At 44.7% G+C, this 23,345-nt stretch overlaps 1 protein-coding gene across 2 annotated transcripts in view; it reads right to left on the bottom strand.

The window, feature by feature from the left end:
• Window positions 1-23,345, bottom strand: part of LOC124804987 (solute carrier family 2, facilitated glucose transporter member 1-like) — a 558,685-nt gene that overhangs the window by 280,844 nt on the left and 254,496 nt on the right. The window contains exon 1 of one of the 2 annotated variants that reach the window (XM_047265380.1): window positions 7,911-7,944. The exons of the other annotated variant lie outside the window; for it this stretch is intronic. Coding sequence (XP_047121336.1) covers window positions 7,911-7,925 — 15 coding nt within the window. The 5' untranslated portion in view covers window positions 7,926-7,944. Of the gene's footprint in view, window positions 1-7,910; window positions 7,945-23,345 lie in introns of those variants that run through there. 2 annotated transcript variants of the gene reach the window in all.

The raw sequence follows: 23,345 nt of genomic DNA on the forward strand, positions 1-23,345 counted from the left end.
TGGTACTATGGTTGTGACCAATGGTGACGTATTCCAAAGCGATAGAGCCCTTGTCCTCACAGCTCACATCGTCCACAACTGATTTTGTGAGCACGGGGATGAATTGTCTCATTTCTCCTGGCCACCACAATCATCAGATCCCAATATTATTGAGCCTTCGTGGCCTACTTTGAAGAGTATAATGACTTTTCTGGAGACTAGAAATCTACTCTGTAGGAATCAGCATGGGTTTCGAAAAAGACGATCGTGTGAAACCCAGCTCGCGCTATTCGTCCACGAGACTCAGAGGGCCATAGTTACGGGTTCACAGTAGATGCCGTGTTTCTTGACTCCCGCAAGGCGTCCGATACAGTTCCCCACAGTCGTATAATGAACAAAGTAAGAGCATATGGACTATCAGACCAATTGTGTGATTGGATTGAAGAGTTTCTAGATAACAGAACGCAGCATGTCATTCTCAATGGAGAGAAGTCTTCCGAAGTAAGAGTGATTTCAGGAGTGCCGCAGGGGAGTGTCATAGGACCGTTGCTGTTCACAATATACATAAATGACCTTGTGGACGACATCGGAAGTTTACTGAGGCTTTTTGCAGATGATGCTGTGGTGTATCGAGAGGTTGTAACAATGGAAAATTGTACTGAAATGCAGGAGGATCTGCAGCGAATTGACGCATGGTGCAGGGAATGGCAATTCAATCTAAATGTAGACAAGTGTAATGTGCTGCGAATACATAGAAAGATAGATCCGTTATCATTTAGCTACAAAATAGCAGGTCAGCAACTGGAAGCAGTTAATTCCATAAATTATCTGGGAGTACGCATTAGGAGTGATTTAAAATGGAATGATCATATAAAGTTGATCGTCGGTAAAGCAGATGCCAGACTGAGATTCATTGGAAGAATCCTAAGGAAATGCAATCCGAAAACAAAGGAAGTACGTTACAGTACGCTTGTTCGCCCACTGCTTGAATACTGCTCAGCAGTGTGGGATCCGTACCAGATAGGGTTGATAGAAGAGATAGAGAAGATCCAACGGAGAGCAGCGCGCTTCGTTACAGGATCATTTAGTAATCGCGAAAGCGTTACGGAGATGATAGATAAACTCCAGTGGAAGACTCTGCAGGAGAGACGCTCAGTAGCTCGGTACGGGCTTTTGTTGAAGTTTCGAGAACATAACTTCATCGAGGAGTCAAGCAGTATATTGCTCCCTCCTACGTGTATCTCGCGAAGAGACCATGAGGATAAAATCAGAGAGGTTACAGCCCACACAGAAGCATACCGACAATCCTTTCCACGAACAACACGAGACTGGAATAGAAGGGAGAACCGATAGAGGTACTCAGGGTACCCTGCGCCACACACCGTCAGGTGGCTTGCGGAGTATGGATGTAGATGTAGATGAAGCGTTATTGCTATCCACCTCCATCGTCGTTACATGAAATTAGCATAATTTTGCACGAAATGTGGTATGATATAAGTGTCTCCTGAAAACCATAAAGGTACCCCCCCTCTCTCTCTCTCTCTCTCTCTCTCACACACACACACACACACACACACACACACACACACACACACGCGCGCGCGCGCGCGCGCGCGCCAAGTTAGGTGGCTTTAATGCTGAGACTCTGGATTAGTATTCCCTAAAGCGCTTAACAAAAAAGCTGGGGTGAATGCTTTGGAAGGGTGCAGCCGATTCCTCCCCAATTCGACCTCGTGCTCTGTGTCTAATCATTTCGTCGGCGGCGGAATATTAAACCTCTTCCTTTCTCTCTACACAAGCAATCATTTGGTGTGTGACGGAGATACATGTTGTTGTTGTTGTTGTTGTTGTTGTTGTCTTCAGTCCAGAGACTGGTTTGATGCAGCACTCCATGCTACTCTATCCTGTGCAAGGTTCTTCATCTCCCAGTACCTACTGCAACCTACATCCTTCTGAATCTGTTTAGTATATTCCTCTCTAGGTATCCCTCTATGATTTTTAACCTCCACGCTGCCCTTCAATACTAAATTGGTGATCCCTTGATGCCTCAGAATATGCCCTACCAACCGATCCCTTCTTCTAGTCAAGTTGTGGCACAAACTCCTCTTCTCCCCAATTCTATTTAATACCTCCTCATTAGTTATGTGGTGTACCCATCTAATCTTCAGCATTCTTCTGTAGTACTACATTTCTAAAGCTTCTATTCTCTTCTTGTCTAAGCTATTTATCGTCAACGTTCCACTTCCATTCATGGCTACACTACATACAAATACTTTCAGAAAAGACTTCCGGACACTTAAATCTATATTCGATGTTAACAAATTTCTCTTCTTCAGATACGCTTTCCTTGCCATTGCCAATCTACATTTTATATCCTCTCTACTTCGACCCTCATCAGTTATTTTGCTCCCCAAATAGCAAAACTCATTTACGACTTCAAGCGTCTCATTTGCTAATCTAATTCCCGCAGCATCGACCTATTTAATTAGACTACATTCCATTATTCTCGTTTTTCTTTTGTTGATGTTCATCTTATATCCTCCTTTCAAGACACGGTCCATTCCGTTCAGCTGCTCTTCCAGGTCCTTTGCTGTCATACATTACATAACATTCCCGAAAGTGAATAGTGCGCTGGAAGAGCGATTCTGTTGGTTGATTCTGTAATTTTAGATTCATGTTCATTTCGCGAGATATACTTCGGAGGAAGGAATCTCTTGGTTGACTGTACTAGGAACTTACGCTCTCTGAATCGTAACAGTAAAAGACACCGCTATACACATCTCTTTTGTAAGGTCTGATACTTGAGATGGATGAGCATCTCCGTGACGCTTACTACAGAAACTGTGACGAAATGTGCCGCTTTTCTTTGGATATTCTGTATTTATTGTATCAGTGCTGTCCGGTTAGAGTCACGTAATATTCACCTATCATTCGTACGAGGAGGTTTCATAAGTTCTCCCTCCCTTTCCCTCTCCACCCTTGCGTAATCTGTGTCTGTTCGTGATGTGCTTTTCCCCATCATGTATTTATCAGTATTGTATTCCTCTGACAAGAGTTACAGGCAGCGGGCCAAAAATATGGAAACATCACAAATGAAGCACATTACCATGCTTAATACGGGGTAGTACACGTGCTGGAATTCTAAACAGCCTCGAGTTGTCTGATTATCATAGAGTTTAATCGTTTGGGACCTCATCAGCGCCGGCCTGAGTGGCCGAGCGGTTCTAGGCGTCTCAGTCCGGAACCGCGCGACCGCTACGGTCGCAGGTTCGAATCCTGCCTCGGGCATGGATGTGTGTGATGTCCTTAGGTTAGTTAGGTTTAAGTAGTTCTAAGTTCTAGGGGACTGATGACGTGAGATGTTAAGTCTGATAGTGCTCAGAGCCATTTGAACCATTTTGAACCTCATCAGCGAGGGAGATCTGCTGGAGAAACAGCTCTGGAAATGTGCGTGGGCACTGCTCGCACCGAAAGAGCCCGGTGCAGACAAACACTGTGCGATTACATTGTGGGTGACGGCTGGCGTCAATACAAACACGCTGAAAGGCCGGGGATAAAGTGCGCTCCATAGGAAAAACACTGACAGACGCTCCTGGCTTACCGGACGCGCTAGTCACCACCAGTGTGGGCGCTTCAGCGTTTCACAGTACCCCAGACAAAAATATTCGGCCAGGAACATCAGTGTCTGAGGGATTGTGTAGTCGGAATTATAGAAGGAAAGCTAGCCTTTTACGTCGCGTCGTCTTCGAGGTCATAAGATACTGATTAATATCCGATCAGTTGGGATAGGTAAGAAAAGCAGCTGCGTTGTCTTCGGTGGAAGGATCGCAGCATTCATTTCTAATGAAGCTTCGGAAAACCTAAAACAGAACGCCCGGAAGCTAATCCGAACCATCCTCCTACTTCTGCATTTGAATGCTGAATTCCACACACAGCGCCTACTTCAACAGGCAAATATTTCGAGGGCTTTAATCTAAGTGAGAAATCTTTTGTTTGGTGACAACGGGTAGGAACGTTCTGACGAATTACGAAGCTTCTCCGAGACACGAACTGCGTAACTGCACATGCTTGTGAAGTCAGCTTCGCCACACATTTACAACTCCCATAAATTCTCAAGAGATTCAAGGTAAGGTGATATTAGCGGTAAGGTGAGATTAGCGCTTCTCGTGGCGAAGACATTTGGTACACTGAAGGCAAACAAAATCATTCCACAATTAGAAGCACACTTTAGGCATTAATCATTTCCATTACAAAAAATTCCGTTCAACAGAGCAAAAAAGAAAGAGATTGTGACACATTGTTTATAGACAGGACTCTTTAATAGTTAAAGTAGATTTCTGTTCCTCATCCAGACATGGATAATATTTGAAAAATAACATATCAATAGAGTGAAAAGGAAACTGCCGGCCACTGTGGCCGAGCGGTTCTAGGCACTTCAGTTTGGAACCGTGCTGCTGCTACGGTCGCACGTTCGAATCCTGCCTTGGGCGTGGATGGGTGTGATGTCCTTAGGTAAGTTAGGTTTAAGTAGTTCTAAGTCTAGGGGACTGATGACCTCACATGTTAAGTCCCATAGTGCTTACAGGCATTTGAACCATTTGAAAAGGAAATTACTGAATTACTGAGGTCCAAGTACGTCAGATTAGATTCAATGTACAACTTCCACGTGATAGGGGATATGCATGCTCAAGTATTGCCGGTGCCGTACGTTGAAATGAAAAGTTAGTATCGGGAGTATAAGACAGGACGTGCATGTCGAGAGAAGCTATAACAAATCTGCAAACGATGTACAGCGTACCGGATTACGGAAGGTCCACAGAATTACTACCTAGTGAAGCGCCACGGTGCTAAAGACTCTATACTATATTTTCTGAAGAACGAGGTTCGCATCACCTCCAACAATGGGTTGGAAGGAGATAGAAAGATCAGGGTTTAACGACCCGTCGACGAAGAAATCGTTACGGACGGAGCACAAGCTGAGATTGGGGGAAGGGGGGGGGGGGGGGGAGAGAAGGATATGGGAGGCAATCGCCCGTCTAGAGTGTCAAATAGGGTCTATAAAGTACTAGATACGAATTTACTGGGAAAGATTTGAATTGCAACGTAACGTCATTTCTGAGGAAGGAGAAGTTTCTCCAATGAGTTCATTATTTGGATCGATAAAATGCTGTAAGAAGCCCTGCACCAATTCCTTTTATTAGTGTTCGTTAGCAGTACATTTCTAGTTACGTTACGACGTAAATATTTTCACGTTGACAACTACGATAGTGTGGGGGTAGCACATGCGTTAACACGCAAATCTGTCCATGAGGTATACCATACAAATGTGGCTGTGTTAGACATAATACAGCCCTTTCAAACAGGTACTTTATGCTAACTTTACGTTTCGTCCCCTTTTGATTTGATGTGACGGAAAAGATATAATAGTTACTTAACTTGTCAAATTTTCTCATTTGTTTCGTTGTCAAAGTTGCTGAGCGATTATGCTGTATTCTCCAAATCTACGATCGGCGTAAGTGACGTACTCTATAAATGCTGCAAGCATGTACGGCTATTTTTATTTCACAAACATGTTTCGAGCTCTCGTTGTTCCGCTTTCTCTATAAAGTCGTCGTTATTATTACATCTCAGCACGAAATTTCACCAAAGAGTAATTTATTTTACTCTCAGTCTCACAAACATGTTTTTACTCGAACTTGCTCTGTGTCATGGAAGATTACACAAATTGTACGCTCTCGATGTTATTAGTTGCGATCAGAGATGTTAGGATTATGTAGTTACAGGTGTGTATAAATTTACACTGATTCTAACACACGTCATAAACACGATAAAAAGACGCAAGAAGTCTATTCGATGTTATTACTTTGTTTGTTAAGTATAGAAGTAGGGCCTTGACTAGTGTAAAAAAAGTGTAAAAACATAGTTGTAATGGCATTCTTCGTCATAATCATGTTTAACCTTATATCATTTTATACACTAATAAAAGCACAATATCATGTCGCTGCTCTGACCTGCTCAGTGGCTTTTAGAGCCTCCGCAGTATGTACGATAATCCGTAATTTAGCTGTCGTGATCACTGCGGTCGATGTTTTGGAGCATCTTTTACATTGCGATAGGTAATTATTTCGAATTGTTTCTCAGATATTAATCTCAGTGGCTAAGTGTTAGCCTGTGGAAACAAAATCCACAATTTGTCCTTGGTGATATCACTTCTTTCGCTGACAAGGATTTGGTATTACGAAAAATACCAAGCTGCAACGTGGTTCAGCATCCTTATTTTACCGTTGGTACCCCTATAATTGGCTGAGTCAGTCAATTACCCACCACACGAAGCAAGAAACGTATTTTTTTCTTCACGTAATTATTAAATTATTCGACAGGAAGACAAAGGCGAAAATTGGTTGCTTGTTCAAACAAATTTTGGGCTTGCAGCCGGTCGACGTTTAATTGATTGCACGATATTTGGACTGGGCACCTGCCAGTCATCTTCAGACGACTTGGTTCAAATGGCTCTGAGAACTATGGGACTTAACTTCTGAGGTCATCAGTCCCCTAGAACTTAGAACTACTTAAACCAAACTAAGCTAAGGACATGACACACATCCATGCCCGAGGCAGGATTCGAACCTGCGACCGTAGCGGTTGCGCTGTTCCAGACTGTAGTGACTGGAACCGCTCGGCCACACCGGCCGGCTCTTCAGGGGACTCTTCGATGGCTCACCTGAAGATGACTGGCAGGTGCCCAGTCGAAATATCGTGCGATGAATTAGACGACGACCGGCTGGAAGCCCGAATTTTGTTTGAACATTCAATTCACTGGGAAAATTTTAAAACACACCATTTGTTGTTTGCATTAGTTCTCTCAGCCCAATTTCCGAAAAGAATTTCCGATCTTCAAAGCAGAGCTTACACACCTTTTTCCCATCTAAAAAGAAAATCATGTTTGTAAACAGTAGAAACATTGAAACTGAAATACTTTATTTCGCTCAGTAGTCCAAAGCTCTAAAATGTTTTGGGAGTGAATGTTCAAACCAAAATCAAAAATCGTTGTGCTTTATAACTAGCCGAAACACTTAGGAAATTGCATTACTCGTCAGAAGCGTTTATAGCTCCATGAAGTTTCAGCATCTTCCGACACTGGCATTCAAAAACAGTTCAGCTTCCAGTTACTGGCGCAGCATTAGTAAGATGCGATTTCGCAACACTCGGGATAAAGGGCGTAATCATTGATCGTCGTCAGGTCGACATAGTATATAAATACAACATGGTAAGACGTTGACGTCACATAAGTAGAAATAAAAACTGAGGTGTTTGTAGAGGTATGACGTTCAATAAGGGCGACTCTCATAGCTTGCTAGTATCTTTGATGTCAAAGAACTGCCGTTCCAAGCCATATTTATATTCTATGTCTACCTGACAATAATCCCCGACTGAAACTAGTTGGAAATGAAAATAAAATGTTGATATAGCAGATTTCGGCGGATATTACGCTGAATTTAACAATTATCTGACAACTGTTGAGTCTTATTTAACCACTAAGTAATGAAGTTTCAACTGGTTAGTAACACACAATGCAACAACGGAACGCATTACATCGTCACGGAGCAAAACACATTTCAGTGGAAAAGAAAATTTCGATTAAGAACAGAAGGAAACTGAGCGTTAATCCAGCCTAGATTTACACACTCTTTCTGAATGCTGCAACATCACCCGGAAAAAACGTCAATCATTAGATACGACGGGTCTTCTCCGTCTGTTTGTCTCACAAGGCAGAAGAAACGTCAAAACGTCAAATATAAAGCATGGAGTCGGAAGTAAGAGTCTTCCCACTGTAGGCGTACAGTCGTCAGCTAGTAACACTAGACACCTCTCGCAGCGCATCCCAAACTGGAACTGAACACGCAAAAGCCACACGCGCCGCATTCACTCACCCTGGGAGACGACATGCTGCCAGACTCGTCGACAGAGTCGGATCACTGTGCGTGTGACAGGCGAGCTCAGCGCTTATATCGCATCCGCCCCCGCCACGCCCCCTCAAAGGCACCGTCGTAGCGCATGCCCAAAGCACACACACTTCCGTTAAAGCCGCTACTGGCAGTGGTAAGGTTTCATACAAGACTGTCACACCGCTGCCACAATGTGTACTCATTGGTCGGCAACTGGCGTGACAGCAACGTCTCCATGGTTTCCACTGTATCCAACAGCAGACTTAGATTTCATACATACAAAGCACCGTAAAAAAGGACGATCATGTTGATCTTCCTGAAGCCATTCGATACTGTTCCGTGTTGCCATTTAATGAGCTACACTGCCTGACAAAAATCCTGAATACCCAGAAGACATAGTCAGATGCGAATGTACCTTCGTGTGTGCGCGTGTGCGCCCCCCCCCCCCCCACACACACACACACAACAAAACAACCATCAGCGAGAAGCCGCGTACTCGTCTGAGACACCATTAACAGCACGTGACAGAGTAGAGCCGGCTGCTCGAATCGTGCAGTATCCAGATTTGTGGAGCATTCGACTGTGACTGTGGCCCGATGTTGGAATGCATGCGAAGGCATACTCGTCGTCAGCTATCGGTGGATCCTGTCTGACCACCGTAAGGGAAGATTGCCGAGTTGCGCATCAAGCACATCGTAGTCTCTTCACATCTGCGCCTGTCATCAAAAAATAAGTAGTGAACCCCCTGCTATCCCGCACCGTTGGTCGGAGATTAGAGGCGGATAGACTAGGGAATTACCGCCCCAGGGGTAAACTGCCGTCAACACCGCAACAGAAACGGTTGTGGTTGGAGTGCTGTCGTGACCAGGAAGCATGGGCTGTTGATGAAAGGTGTCGCACTGTGTTCAGCTATGAATATCGATTCTGCATTACCGCGGATGACCATATTCGGCGAATATGGCAGCGATCTGGGGAGAGCCCCCTCCTTCCAATGTTTTGGAGAGGCATACTCCTTACGTCATCATGTGGAGACCCATCGGATATGACTTCAGGTCATGACCGGTAGTGACTGAGGTGACGCTACCGACACAACGGTACGTCACTGACATCCTTTCACGTCACCTCTCAAACAACAGCATCGTGGTGTCATTCTCCAACAGGACAATGCTTGTCCACACACAACACGTGTCTCTACGAAGTCCCTCTGTGATGTTGAGGTACTCCCGTAGTGAGCAAAATATCTATATCTAATAGAACAACTGCGTGATCAGCTCGGATGTCAACTGTGTCCCACTGCCAGTAGCCACGATATAACGAACCAGATTACATCTAAGAGCCAGGTTGCCTCAGTGAAAGATACAACTGCCTTGTGAAACCCTTCCCAACGGAGTCAGAACAAGCATCCAGAGCAGAGATGGTGCAAAGTCATACTGATAAGTGGACTAATACAACCAAGTTCTTTACAAATTTTTCTCGATTTTGTCATCACTGAAACAACATCACATACCGTCAGAACCCGTGAAGTTTAATTTCGTTTCTTTCTCTCCTTTTGACAATGTAAACTGCGCATGGCACCCCCCCCCCCCTCTTCCCCCGCCCTTTCCCATATTTAGTGGTAAAATGGTCCAGTAGATGATGTTGTTGTTGTTATCTTCAGTCCTGAGACTGGTTTGATGCAGCTCTCCATGCTACTCTATCCTGTGCAAGCTTCATCTCCTAGTACCTACTGCAACCTACACCCTTCTGAATCTGCTTAGTGTATTCATCTCTTGGTCTCCCTCTACGATTTTTACCCTCCACGCTGCCCTCCAATGCTAAATTGGTGATCTCTTGTTGCCTCAGAACATGTCCTACCAACCGATCCCTTCTTCTAGTCAAGTTGTGCGGCAAACTCCTCTTCTCCCCAATTCTATTCAATACCTCATTAGTTATGTGATCTACCCATATAATCTTCAGCATTTTTCTGTAGCACCACATTTCAAAAGCTTCCATTCTCTTCTTGTCCAAACTATTTATCGTCCATATTTCACTTCCATACATGGCTACACTCCATACAAATACTTTCAGAAATGACTTCCTGACACTTAAATCTATACTCGATGTTAACAAATTTCTCTTCTTCAAAAACGCTTTCCTTGCCATTGCCAGTCTACATTTTGTATACTCAATATTTAGACCATCATCAGTTATTTTGCTCCCCAAATAGCAAAACTCCTTTACTACTTTAAGTGTCTCATTTCCGAGTTTAATTCCCTCAGCATCTCCCGACTTAATTCGACTACATTCCATTATCCTAGTTTTGCTTTTGTTGATGTTCATCTTAATAGCCCGTCAAAAATTGAACACAGATAAAGCATGAAATCAGGAAGAAGTTCTAATGAAATGTGAAAAAAGGAAAATGAAAACAGTGAACGGTCCAAGCTCAACATGTGCAACATCAAGCGTTTCGCAAGAACCACGGCGTCGTGGTTGTGTGGTCACGGTATTGGGCTGCAAAGCTGGAGATCTGAGTTCAAATCTCACTCCTGCCCTCTTTTTTTCACAAAATTATGAACTTTACGTCCAGTCATTGACTTGTCTGATAGAATATGAACATATTACCCGTCGCAAGTAAATGTGATGAATCATGAGAGCAGGCGAGATGGTGCATAGAGCTCTTACAGAAATGAAAACAACATATAAACGAGTGTGAACTATGTTAGAACAAAGGAACTCGAGAGGCAAAACTTCCAAACGAAATGCAGGAGTCGTAAGGTGAGGTACTTGTGTACAACAAATAGGGGGAACGTTCATCTGGAGGCCCCTTCCTTACACCTCGCTGTCGCATACGGAAGTTACACCATGATCCAGACACAAATCTGAATGCACCGAATCTAAATGCCGCGTCAATGACCGGACGTACAGTTCACAATTTTGTGGAAAAAAGGGGTCACGAGGGAAATTTGAACCCAGGTCTCCCACTTCAAAGTCCAACACCGTGACCACATAACAACGACGCCATGGCTATCCAGATTCATTCGATGTTGCACGTCTTGAGCTTGAACTGTACACTGTTGTTATTTTGCTCCTTTTTCACAGTTCAGCACACCTCCTTCCTGTTTTCATGCTTGATCTGTGTTCAGTTTCTGACTGGCTACACACTGGGCCACCTTATCAGTAAATCTGAGGGGGATGCGATGGGGAGTTTCCCTTGTGAGTGCTTCAATTATCTTGTCAGGCAGTGTAAATACGAGCTTATCGAGTATCAGACCAGATTTGTTGCGGGTTACGGACTTCCTTGCAGACAAGACTCAACACGATCATGGAACAAAATGGAGAGATCTAAGGGTAATTACGGGAGTACAGCACTGTAGAGTTATAGGGCGGTTACGCTATTTACAATTTATATTAATGACGAATGGATACGTTTAAACGCTGCATGAGGCTATCCGTGGACGATGCTGTTGCTTACAGGAAGGATGTGACGCCAGAATACTGTAATGGACTGCAGACTGACTTGCAGAAGATCGATTACTTGTGAAATGCCTGGCAGTTTGACCTCAACGTAATTACAAATACTACATACTGCGTATAAACAGACGAAGAGATCCGCTACTGCTCGATTACACTGTTGGCGATAAATCAGTGCATACAGTAGCTAACGTAAAATACTTAGGCGTAACCAGCCGGAGCGATCTAAAGTGGAAGTATGACAAACCAAATAGCAGGAAAAGCAAATACCACGCGTAGATGCATAGGAAGAATCTTGATCATTTAAATGTTATTTACACACGAAGGAAGTGGCTTACAAAATACTTGTCCGACCGATTCTTGAGCACTGTTCATTACTTCGGGACCCTTATCAAAGATGATTAACACAAGATCCAGTCACATTAATGTGACCACGGCCTACGTTCGACGTCAACGTGCAATTACCACTCACAGTCGTTAGATGGCAGCACTAGCAGCGGAGGATACATAAAGCGTGTCGGGGTTGCCACGGACAACAATGCAGTCGTTGTAATACGGAAACGGAGCACTTCATCTGACATCCAAAAGTGGACTGTCATTGGATTTCGAGCTAATGGTGGAGGCATTTCCGAAACTGTTAAGTATTTAACCTGCTCGCGTGCCGTCGTGGTTAAAGTATACTGTGCGTGGCAAAATGGCGCTACTCAAAATCGGTGCCGTGGCAACGTAGTGCAGCGCGGACCGTATAAGATAGGGTTGGACGACAGCTACGGAGATGTGTACCAGCGAACAGGAGTGACACCACCAGCAGTCGACCGATGGTGTAAACGCCCAGAAGATGACCCCTACATCGGGTGGAAACCGGTATAATAATAATAAATGCGATTAAGATTGTTTTTGAATGATTGATTAATCATACTAATCGCTGCTTCATCTCCACAGCCATGTTGTCCAAAAATAGATGTATAACTGTTCAGCAGCTGGCTACCCAGATGAACCAACGGCGTCTCCTGTCAACAACCGTTCAGCGCCTGGTTCCTTGCACCCATGCTGACTCCTGTTCACCGGCTACGAAAGCTGCACTCCAGCAACGCAACTCGATATCCAGTGAGTGGCGACAGGTGGTCTTTCCCGAGGAAACACGTTTAATGATCCATCGGACAGATGGCAGTTGGCCTTTAAGGATGAAACGTCTAAAGGCAAAGTGTCAGGCACGAGGAGGGAGTGTTACAGTCTGGGGAATGTTTTCGTTGCATTATCTGGGTGATATCGTCATTCTGGAAAGTACAATGGGTCAACACAAGTATGTATGTATCCTTGGGGACCCTCCATGTTCACCTCTTTTTGCGCGGCCGGTGTGGTCGAGCGGTTATAGGCTCCTCAGTCTGGAACCGCCCGACCGCTACGGTCGCAGGTTCGAATCCTGCCTCGGGCATGGATGTGTGTGATGTCCTTAGGCTAGTTAGTTTTAAGTAGTTCCAAGTTCTAGGGGACTCGATGACCTCAGATGTTAAGTCCCATAGTGTTCAGAGCCATTTTTTAACCTCTCATTGTTTTTCCTCAGCACGATGGCATCCACCAGCTGTACAATGGAGCGTGTCACACAGTTCTCAGTGTATGTGTGTGGCTCAAAGAGCACCCGAAAGAGTTAACCATACTCTCCCGGCCACCAGCTTCCCCGGGTTTAAATCCAATCGAACATCTGTGGGACCACCTCGATCGGACTGTACACGCCATGGATCCTAAACCGAGAGACGTAGCTAGCCAGCCACGGCACTGCAGTCGGCACGGGTCCACATCCCCGTTGGTACCTTTGAAAACCTTGCTACCACCCTTCCTGCACGTCTCGCAGCGGTCTGAGCTGCAAAAGGTGGTTATTCAGACTTCTGACAGTTGGACACATTAATGACACTGGACAGAGTAGAAGAGGTCGAGAAGATCCAACGAAGACCGGCGCATTACGTTATTAGATAGTTTGCTTGATCCCACGTTGCGCCTCAGTTACGTACACTATCGGCCATTAAAATTGCTGCACCACGAAGATGACGTGCTACAGACGCGAAATTTAACAGACAGGAAGACGATCCTGTGATATGCAAATGATTAGCTTTTCAGGGAATTCACACAACGTTGACGCTGGTGGTGACACCTACACGTGCTGACATGAGGAAAGTTTCCAACAGATTTCTCATACACGAACAGCAGTCGACCGGCGTTGCCTGGTGAAACATTGTTGTGATGCCTCGTGTAAGGAGGAGAAATGCGTACCATCACGTTTCCGACTATGATAAAGGTCGGATTGTAGCCTGTCGCGATTGCGGTTTATCGTATCGCGACATTGCTGCACGCGTTGGGCGAGATCCAATGATCGTTAGCAGGATATGGAATCGGTGGGGTCAGGAGGGTAATACGGAACGCCGTGCTGGATCCCAACGGCCTCTTATCACTAGCAGTCGAGATGACAGGCATCTTATCTGCATGGCTGTAACGGATCGTGCAGCCACGTCTCGATCGCTGAGTCAACAGATGGGGACGTTTGCAAGACAACAACCATCTCCACGAACAGTTCGACGACGTTTGCAGCAGCATGGACTATCAGCTCGGAGACCACGGCTGCGGTTACCCTTAACGCTGCATCACAGACAGGAGCGCCTGCGATGATATACTCAAGAACCAACCTAATTGCACGAATGGCAAAACGTCATTTTTTTCGGATGAATCCAGATTCTGTTTACAGCATCATGATAGTCGCATCCGTGTTTGGCGACATCGCGGTGAACGCACATTGGAAGCGTGTATTCGTCGTCGCCATACTGGCGTATCACCCGGCGTGATGGTATGGAGTGGCATTGATTACACGTCTCGGTCACCCCTAGTTCGCGTTGACGGCACTTTGAACAGTGGACGATACATTTCAGAAGTGTTACGACTTGTGGCTCCATCCTTCATTCGATCCCTGCGAAACCCTACATTTCAGCAGGATGATGCACGACCGCATGTTGCAGGTCCTGTACGGGCCTTTCTGGATGCAGAAAATGTTCGACTGCTGCCCTGGCCAGCACATTCTCCAGATCTCTCACCTACTGAAAACGTCTGGTCAATGGTGGCCGAGCAACTGGCTCGTCGCAATACGCCCGTCACTACTCTTGATGAACTGTGGTATCATGTCGAAGCTGCATGGGCAGCTGTGCCTGTACACGCCATCCAAGCTCTGTTTGACTCAATGCCCAGGCGTATCAAGGCCGTTATTACGGCCAAAAGTTGTTCTGGGTACTGATTTCTCAGGATCTATGCACCAAAATTGCGTGAAAATGTAATCACATGTCAGTTCTAGTACAATATATTTGTCCAATAAATACCAGTTTATCATCTGCATTTCTTCGTGGTGTAGCAATTTTAATGGCCAGTAGTGCGTTACGCAAACATTTGGAACTTGTCGTCACTCTTGCAGATAGGATTAACTCTGAACGCAGACAGGCGGGATACACAGATCCCGTCTCGGTCGTTAATGAGATAAATCTAACCTTAGATATTTAGTCTCTTCAACAATCAGTGGTCGTGGTGGTGGTGGTGGTGGTGGTGGTGGTGGTGGTGGTGGTAGTTGTTGTGGTGGCACAGCCAGACACCACACTTGCTAGGTGGTAGCCTTTAAATCGCCCGCGGTCCGTTAGTATACGTCGGACCCGCGTGTCGCCACTATCAGTGATTGCAGACCGAGCGCCGCCACACGGCAGGTCTAGAGAGACTTCCTAGCAACGTCCCAGTTGTACAGCCGACTTTGCTAGCGATGGTTCATTGACAAAATACGCTCTCATTTGCCGAGACGATAGTTAGCATAGCCTTCAGCTACGTCATTTGCTACGACCTAGCAAGGCGCCATTATCAGTTGCTATTGATCTCGTTAATCATGTACCGTCAGACAGACGTTCACCTTTAACGGATTAAAGTTATGTATTCCACCAGCTACGTCCGTTTTTCTATATTCTAATTTCCTTGTCCTGTTCCAGACCTCACGCCAGCCTGCGTGAGCTAAAACGAGTGCCTTTCGGCTTCCTCTAGTATTCCTGGGTTGGCTCTCCTGCCAGCCCACAACAGTAGTAGTAGTAGTAGTAGTAGTAGCAGTAGTAGTAGCAGCAGCAGCAGCAGCAGCAGCAGTTTATTCGGCTGCGAAGTCGTTATGGAGATACTCAACAATCTGTAGCGGAAGGCAATAAAAGAGAGGCGTTGTTCATGAGGGAGTGGTTTCCTGTTGAAATTTCGGGGGCGTAGGTTCCCAGAAAAATAGGGCAACTTATTATTTGTTCCTACATACGTATCGGGAAATGATCAAGACGAGAAAAACGAAGGAATCCGATGTTATATAGAGCTTCACCGAAGATCTTTCTTCCCATGCACCATTCGTGATTGGAAACGAGACAGGAGAGGAAAAAGAGAATGGTTGTCGCCAGAAATACCCTCAGTCACGCACCGTAAGGTAGCTTGCGGAGTACAGATGTAGATGTGGTGTAATGGTGCAAAGATGTGTACCCACGAAAAGACTGTATTTTTGATATTGTTTTTTATTTTGGACAAATGATTTCTTTAAACTTTCATAAAATGGTTCAAATGGCTCTGAGCACTATGGGACTTAACATCTGAGGTCATCAGTTCCCTAGAACTCAGAACTACTCAAACCTAACTGACCTAAGGACATCACACACACGCATGTCCGAGGCAAGATTCGAACCTGCGACGTAGCGGTCGCGCGGTTCCAGACTGAAGCGCCTAGAACCGCTCGGCCACAACGGCCGGCAAACTTTCATAAGGCTTATTCTTTCACGCCTTTCTCTCACTGTGTCCAAGAACGGACACATTCACAGACATATAGCTGGTGCAAAATTTTTGAATAGTTTATTACGCTGAAATGTTGCGTGCACCTGTGGACAGTAGAGAATCCTGTTCTGATAGTGCGATGAGTAGCGTCAGACGTCCGTTCTTGACAACAGTTCACAAAAAGACTGATGCACCTTTCCTCTGAATCCGCGGCACTGTGTGCTTGACATGTGCGTTAGTGCCTGGTTGTCTCCACAGTCTTCTAAGACGATCATCAGTCGTCAGGCAGATCTTGCACTTGCCAGCAAAAATAGGCAGATTTCAGTGATATATGTTCCATTAGTAGTATTCCGTTGTTCATCTCCTTCGCCAGCTACGGTGCTACGGGTTTCATTATATGATTTAAAGTATCCGACCATCTATTTGTGGACATTAATAAGGTCTATGTCCACGGTTCGCCTTTATGACGGCTTGAACTCTGCTGGTGACTCTTTCAATGAAGTGTCTGGATGTGGAGAAAAGACAGTTCATTCTTCCTCAAGAGCCGTAATCAGAGAAGGTAGTTGCATTGGACACTGTGACGGATCAAAATCAACGGGCTAACACACCATAAAGGTGTTCCATTGGGTTCATATCGCGACTCTGGACAGCCCTGTCTATTTCAGAAATGTTGTTGTCCACAAACTATTCTCTCACACATGCTGTTTTATGACAGGTTGCCTTGTCGTACTGACACAATCATCGTCTCTAACCTGTTCCTTTACTGTACGAAGCACACAATGCTGTTAAGACGTGTTCATATCCTCCCGCATTTAGCGTATTCTTAAGCGCAATAAGGAGACCATACCCTAACCACGAAAAACACCACCATATCGTAACATCAGCTCTTCCGTACTGCACTGTCGGCACTACACATTACGACAGAGTAAAATTCTCCAGGCATACGTCAAAACCAAATACTTCCATCGGACTGTCACAGGGTACAGCGTGATTCATCACTCCAAATCATTCGTTTCCAGTCATCCACCGTGCAGTGACGTCGCTCTTTATTCCACAATCGTCGCTTAGTGTTAACTACAAAGAAGTGTGGCTTATGAGGAGCTGCTCAATCACTGTACACCACTGTTTTAAACTTTCTACGCAGAGTCACTGTGCTAGCTGATCTACCGGTGCTTCTTGGAAATCACTAACATTTCCTTCCACCGATTTCATGCGATTTTTATAAATCCACCCTCCACAATGTTCGACGGTCCCTCTCCATCACAGTACATGAGGTTTGCCCAGTCTAGCTGTGGCTGTTCCTCCGCGTCTCCACTTCACGATCACATCAGATCACATCACTAACAGTCGACTTGGGCTGCTTTAGATGGGTTTAAATATTGTTACCCAGTTGACATCCAATGCCTAGTCGAATGCCTAGTCACTGTGCTACCCTGATTGGCCCATTCTACTGTTACTGCTTCACTAATGACAACACAATACTCCCAGTCTCATTTCATACTGGCGTGTCCGTCTCTCGTGTCACCCAGTAGCCACCTAACCAATTAGGAATTATATCCGGATACAGAGGCAAATATTCAATGTTTTGTATCTCACGTTAGTTGCTTAATATTCGAAGGATGTCGCTGAGGTGGACGCCATTTCGTTGAGTGGCTTCCAGAGCCGACAAACCTTCTACCGTAAATTTACAATGCTCCGTCGAGGCTTGTTGAATAAATACCAGCAATCGGTAAAGAGTGAGAAAAAGGGTCAAAGAAGTGAAAGAGGAGATATTCTTTTGGATTTTTTACGCTCGTTACGTAGAACGCTCCAAAAATTCTCGCAGAAGTTGTACTCACAAAGGATGACAATGAAAAAAAGAACTGCTAGGTTGCACTACTTACGGATAGGGAAACTAACATACACTATATGATATATAGCATCTGGATCCCCACTCCCCCCCCCCCCCCCCAAAAAAAAAAAACAATTTTCATATTAGGTGCATTGTGCTGCCACCTACTGCCAGCCAGCCGGCCGCGGTGGCCGTGCGGTTCTAGGTGCTCAGTCCGGAACCGCTTGACTGCCACGGTCACAGGTTCGAATCCTGTCTCGGGCATTGATGTGTGTCATGTCCTTAGGTTAGTTAGGTTTAAGTAGTTCTACGTTCTAGGGGACTGATGACCTCAGATGTTAAGTCCCATAGTGCTCAGAGCCATTTGAACCTACTGCCAGATACTCCATATCAGCGACCTCAGCAGTCATTAGACATCTTGAGAGAGCAGAATGGGGCGCTCTGCGGAACTCACAGACTTCTAACGTTGTCAGGTGATTGGGTGTCACTTGCGTCAAACGTCTGTACGCGAGATTTCCACACTCCTAAACATCCCTAGGTCCACAACTCCACAATTTCCGATGTGACAGTGAAGTGGAAACGTGAAGGGACACGTACACCACAAAAGCGTACAGGCCGACCTCGTCTGTTGACTGACAGAGACCGCCGACAATTGAAGAGTATCGTAATGTGTAATAGGCAGACATCTATCCAGAGCATCACACAGGAATTCTAAAGTTCATCAGGATCCACTGCAAGTACTATGACAGGTGGGAGGTGAGAAAACTTGGATTTCATGGTCAAGCGGCTGCTCATAAGCCACGCGTCACGCCGGTTAATGCCAAACTGACGGCTCGCTTGGTGTAAGGAGCGTAAATATTGGACGATTGAACAATGGAAAAACATTGTGTGGGGTGACGAATCACGCTACACAATGTGGCGATCCAATGGAAGGGTGTGGGTATGGCGAATACCCTGTGAACGTCATCTGCCAGTGTGTGTAGTGCCAACAATAAAATTCGGAGGCGGTGGTGATATGGTGTGGGCGTGTTTTTCATGGAGGCGGCTTGCACCGCTTGTTGTTTTCGTGGCAACATCTCAGCACAGGCCTACACTGATGTTTTAAGTGCCTTCTTGCTTCCCACTGTTGACGAGCATTTCGGGGATGGCGATTGCATCTTTCAACACGATCGAGCACCTGTTCGTAATGCACGGCCTGTGGCGGAGTGGTTAGACGACAATAACATCCCTGTAATGGACTGGCCTGCACAGAGTCCTGACCTGAATCCTACAGAACACCTTTGGGATGCTTTGATGCGCCGACTTCGTGCCAGGCCTCACCGACCGACACCGTTGCCCCTCCTCAGTGCAGCACTCAGTGAAGAATGGACTGCCATTCCCCAAGAAACCTTCCACCACCTGATCGAACGTCACGAACTTTTAAGTAATTTTCAGCCAGGTGTCCGGATACTTTTGATTGTATGGTGTACGTTTGTACAGTGGCGTGTACTTTCGATCATGCAGAGCAAAACCTACTGTAGAAATGAAAGCGAGAGAATATGGCGGAATATAATGCACTTGCGAATGAAATGGAATGCAAAAATGGAGAAACTGGGGTAGGGGCGTGTCTGTGGTCACACGCTGTTTGGTAACTTACAAAGTGTGCATGTGAGAGTAAGGATAGACGGATGCTATGTATTTCATGTTATTGGATGTTGAGCTGCTGCACCGGGCGAATAATATTAAAATAAGATCAGTACATTTTCAATGCAAGTTCCCAGGGAAACGTAACGTGCTTAAACATGTATTCAACTATAAAAATAACAACATCCAGAAGACTACAGCAGAATGTATTTTATCCAAGTTCCACGCGGAATTCTCAGTAGTTTTGTATCTTTGGCGACAAATGAAAAAGTAAATCAAAACGTAAACGAAATAAGCAACTCGTCATTTTTTTCTAAGAGTAATTATTATACAGCTGTTTTGTTAGAGGCATGTCGTTATTGACATGATTTTCGTTTAGTTAAATATTAGGTCTAGTAATGTAAATATATTTAACAGGGCAACCATTCTCACTAAAGCTCGATCAGTGAGAATTGAAAATCAGTAGTATTAAAAAAAGGTGATGTTCTGATTTGACGAGTCAGACAGTGTAAACGAAGCAAATGGACAGTCTGACGAATTTATGTATGTAGCGAGGCGAGTTGAGCATCTGCTCATGAGAAGATTACTAACGCTGCCACCGGACGTTGCGATATCTGTCAACTCACTGAGAGACTGTAAGTGACATCAGTTCATATTTTCTTTTCATATACTTTTTATGACCATTCTGATTATTTTCATTGAAAAATAATTATCTGTTACTACTTTACGTCTTAAGAGAAACACAGAGAAATGTTCAGCTACTAAAAGCCGATTGTAACAGTGTGCAGCCGGCCGGAGTGGCTGTGCGGTTCTAGGCGCTACAGTCTGGAACCGAGCGACCGCTACGGTCGCAGGTTCGAATCCTGCCTCGGGCATGGATGTGTGTGATGTCCTTAGGTTAGTTAGGTTTAATTAGTTCTAAGTTCTAGGCGACTGATGACCTCAGAAGTTAAGTCGCATAATGCTCAGAGCCATTTGAACCATTTGAATAGTGTGTATATGTGAACTATTCATGTCACTGAATGAACTTATTATTGGGAAATGAGTAGAATGAAGTTGAAGTTAACTGTCACCCATTAAAGTGATGTACTTCTATTTCTTTAAAGCTTCACACGATAAATTTAAAACATCATCAGAATAATTTAAAGTGAGAAGAGCTGTGAGAATTTCTGTGTCTACTATCGTATACTTATTATCAACAAATAATATCTTAGCCAACCGTAATATTAGTATCGTTGAATTGTTAACCAATTCATATACAGAATGCTTCCGACGTTAAAAAATGGATTAAGAATAATATGGTTCTGATGACCGACAACGTACCCTCCAAGGAACCTTCAACAATATTTTCCTGAAAAACTCATTCTCCGAATTGTAGGACAAGACAAAAATATCGGCGGATTCTTCCATCATGAATAACCGAAGTTTCATTCACGCAATTTTATACACGGAAAAGTAGAAAATACACTGGACTCTACGAAAAGGTACACAGAGCGAAAATTAAAGAAAATGGGACAAAAGTGCTATCACCACTCATGCCTCAAATAACGGAAGACTAATTGCAAATAATGTAAATAGTAATTTAGAAATATTTTTGTCGACTGTCAACAACAGAGGACAAGCGTACATGTAAAGAAGTTGATACAAAGTTTCCTAGGATGTAACAGAGTCTGAGGGCTTATTTACCCACCCGTCTGACAGAGGGCCGGCCGAAGAGGCCGTGCGGTTCTAGGCGCTGCAGTCTGGAACCGCGGGACCGCTACGGTCGCAGGTTCGAATCCTGCCTCGGGAATGGATGTGTGTGATGTCCTTAGGTTGGTTAGGTTTAACTAGTTCTAAGTTCTAGGGGACTAATGACCTCAGCAGTTGAGTCCCATAGTGCTCAGAGCCATTTGAACCATCTGACAGAACGGTTGACGTAGCTGAAATAAGTTACACGTGCACAGAACGCATAGACATGCAGTTACAGTCTACGGCACATTGTTTCTAAAGTGACTTAGTGCCATGTGAGGAGGTAGCGAGAATATTCTTCTTCGGTGTTGTTCGGCCAGGCATTCGCAATCTCAATATGTCTGAGCGTCAACGAGAGTTTGTTAGTCGAAACTAATCTCTTCCCACGCGCTGTTATCTGCCAACGTCAGTCAACTTTCCCTGTGTAAAGACAGCTGATAAGCGACGGGAGATCATACGATGGGCAGGCAGCAGCTGGACCATTTACACGCGCATGGGGCAGGCAGCTGGGGACAGAATTCCGTGCCTGACAAGGTGTGGGACGAAGCAAGGTGTACTGAAAGAACGTAAAATATTCCTTTCTAAAGGATACTTCAGATTCAACAGATCTTACAGCAAACAATAGCTGCCAATGTGTACGATATGCATTCGCACAAGGCACTGATCGATTACAGAAATGTAACTTATGAACAGAATTTTTCTGTAAAATTATATAACTCTTTCAGTATGTAGATCTCTTCTTTTTATTTCCATTACCTGTTTCGGACAATTTCTCCCATCTTCAGAACGCATTTTGTAATTACAGGGCGGTGGTTGTCGTGGTCTTCAGTCCGAAGACAGGTTCGATGCACCTCTCCATGCTACACTCTAACCTGTGCAAGCTTCATCATCTCTGAGTAACTACTGCAATCTATAGCCTTCTGAATCTGCTTAATGTATTCATCTCTTGGTTTCCCCCTACGATTTTTACCCCCCCCCCCTCCTTCCACAGTCCCACGCTTCCCCCGTACTAAATTGGTGATCCCTTGATGTCTCAGAATCTCAATCGATCCCTTCTTCTAATCAGGTTGTACTACAATGTTCTTTTTCCCCCCAACTGTATTCAGTGCCTCCTCGTTAGTTAAGAGATCTACCCATCTAATCTTCAGCATTCTTCTGCAGTACCACACTTCAAAAGCTTTTACTGTCTTCTTGCCTAAACTGTTGTCTTCACTCGATGTTAAGAAATTTCTCTGCTCCAGAAACGCTTTCCTTGCCGTAGCCAGACTACATTTTATATCCTCCCTACTTCGACATTCATCAGTTATTTTGCTTTCCAAATAGCAAAACTCATTTACTACTTAAAGTTTCTCATTTCCTACTGTAATTCCCTCAGTAATTCGACTAAATTCCATTATCTTCGTTTTGCTTTTGTTGATGTTCGTCTTATATCCTCCTGTCAAGAAACTGTCCATTCCGTTCAGCTGCTATTCCAAGTAATTACAGAGTTACCTGTCGCAAGGAGACTGTCAGTTCACAGTCATACATACGGGTGTATGACATTATCAATGTGCGACACTGAACTGAGAGTTCCTTTACGACACGTTACTCTGTGACAATAGCATATGATCTGAAATGGGGGTGTCCGAAACCTGTACTTAGGGAATAAATAGCAGCGATCTGCAGGCTGAAAAAATTAGATAATTTTTTATAAATAAGGATCGCAGATAAGTCTTTTGTGACGAATTTTTCTGATTTTGATAAACATTTATCTTATTTTACAGGCCGTTATGAGTACCGTTGACTTGCCGAGCTTTTGTTACTGAAGTGCAACATTTGAACTTTTGCTTGGCTGTTATGATGCACGATTTTGTGGTTTTCCGAATAAAAATTAACAAGAAGGAGAATGCCACTTGCTAACGGATCCTGTGTCCTCCACCTCTCCCCCCTCCCCCTCCCCAAAGAAATCAAGCTGCGTATGGAATCAACATTTC

The sequence above is a fragment of the Schistocerca piceifrons genome, chromosome 7, assembly GCF_021461385.2.
Source record: "Schistocerca piceifrons isolate TAMUIC-IGC-003096 chromosome 7, iqSchPice1.1, whole genome shotgun sequence".
In the NCBI taxonomy this organism is placed as follows: domain Eukaryota; kingdom Metazoa; phylum Arthropoda; class Insecta; order Orthoptera; family Acrididae; genus Schistocerca; species Schistocerca piceifrons.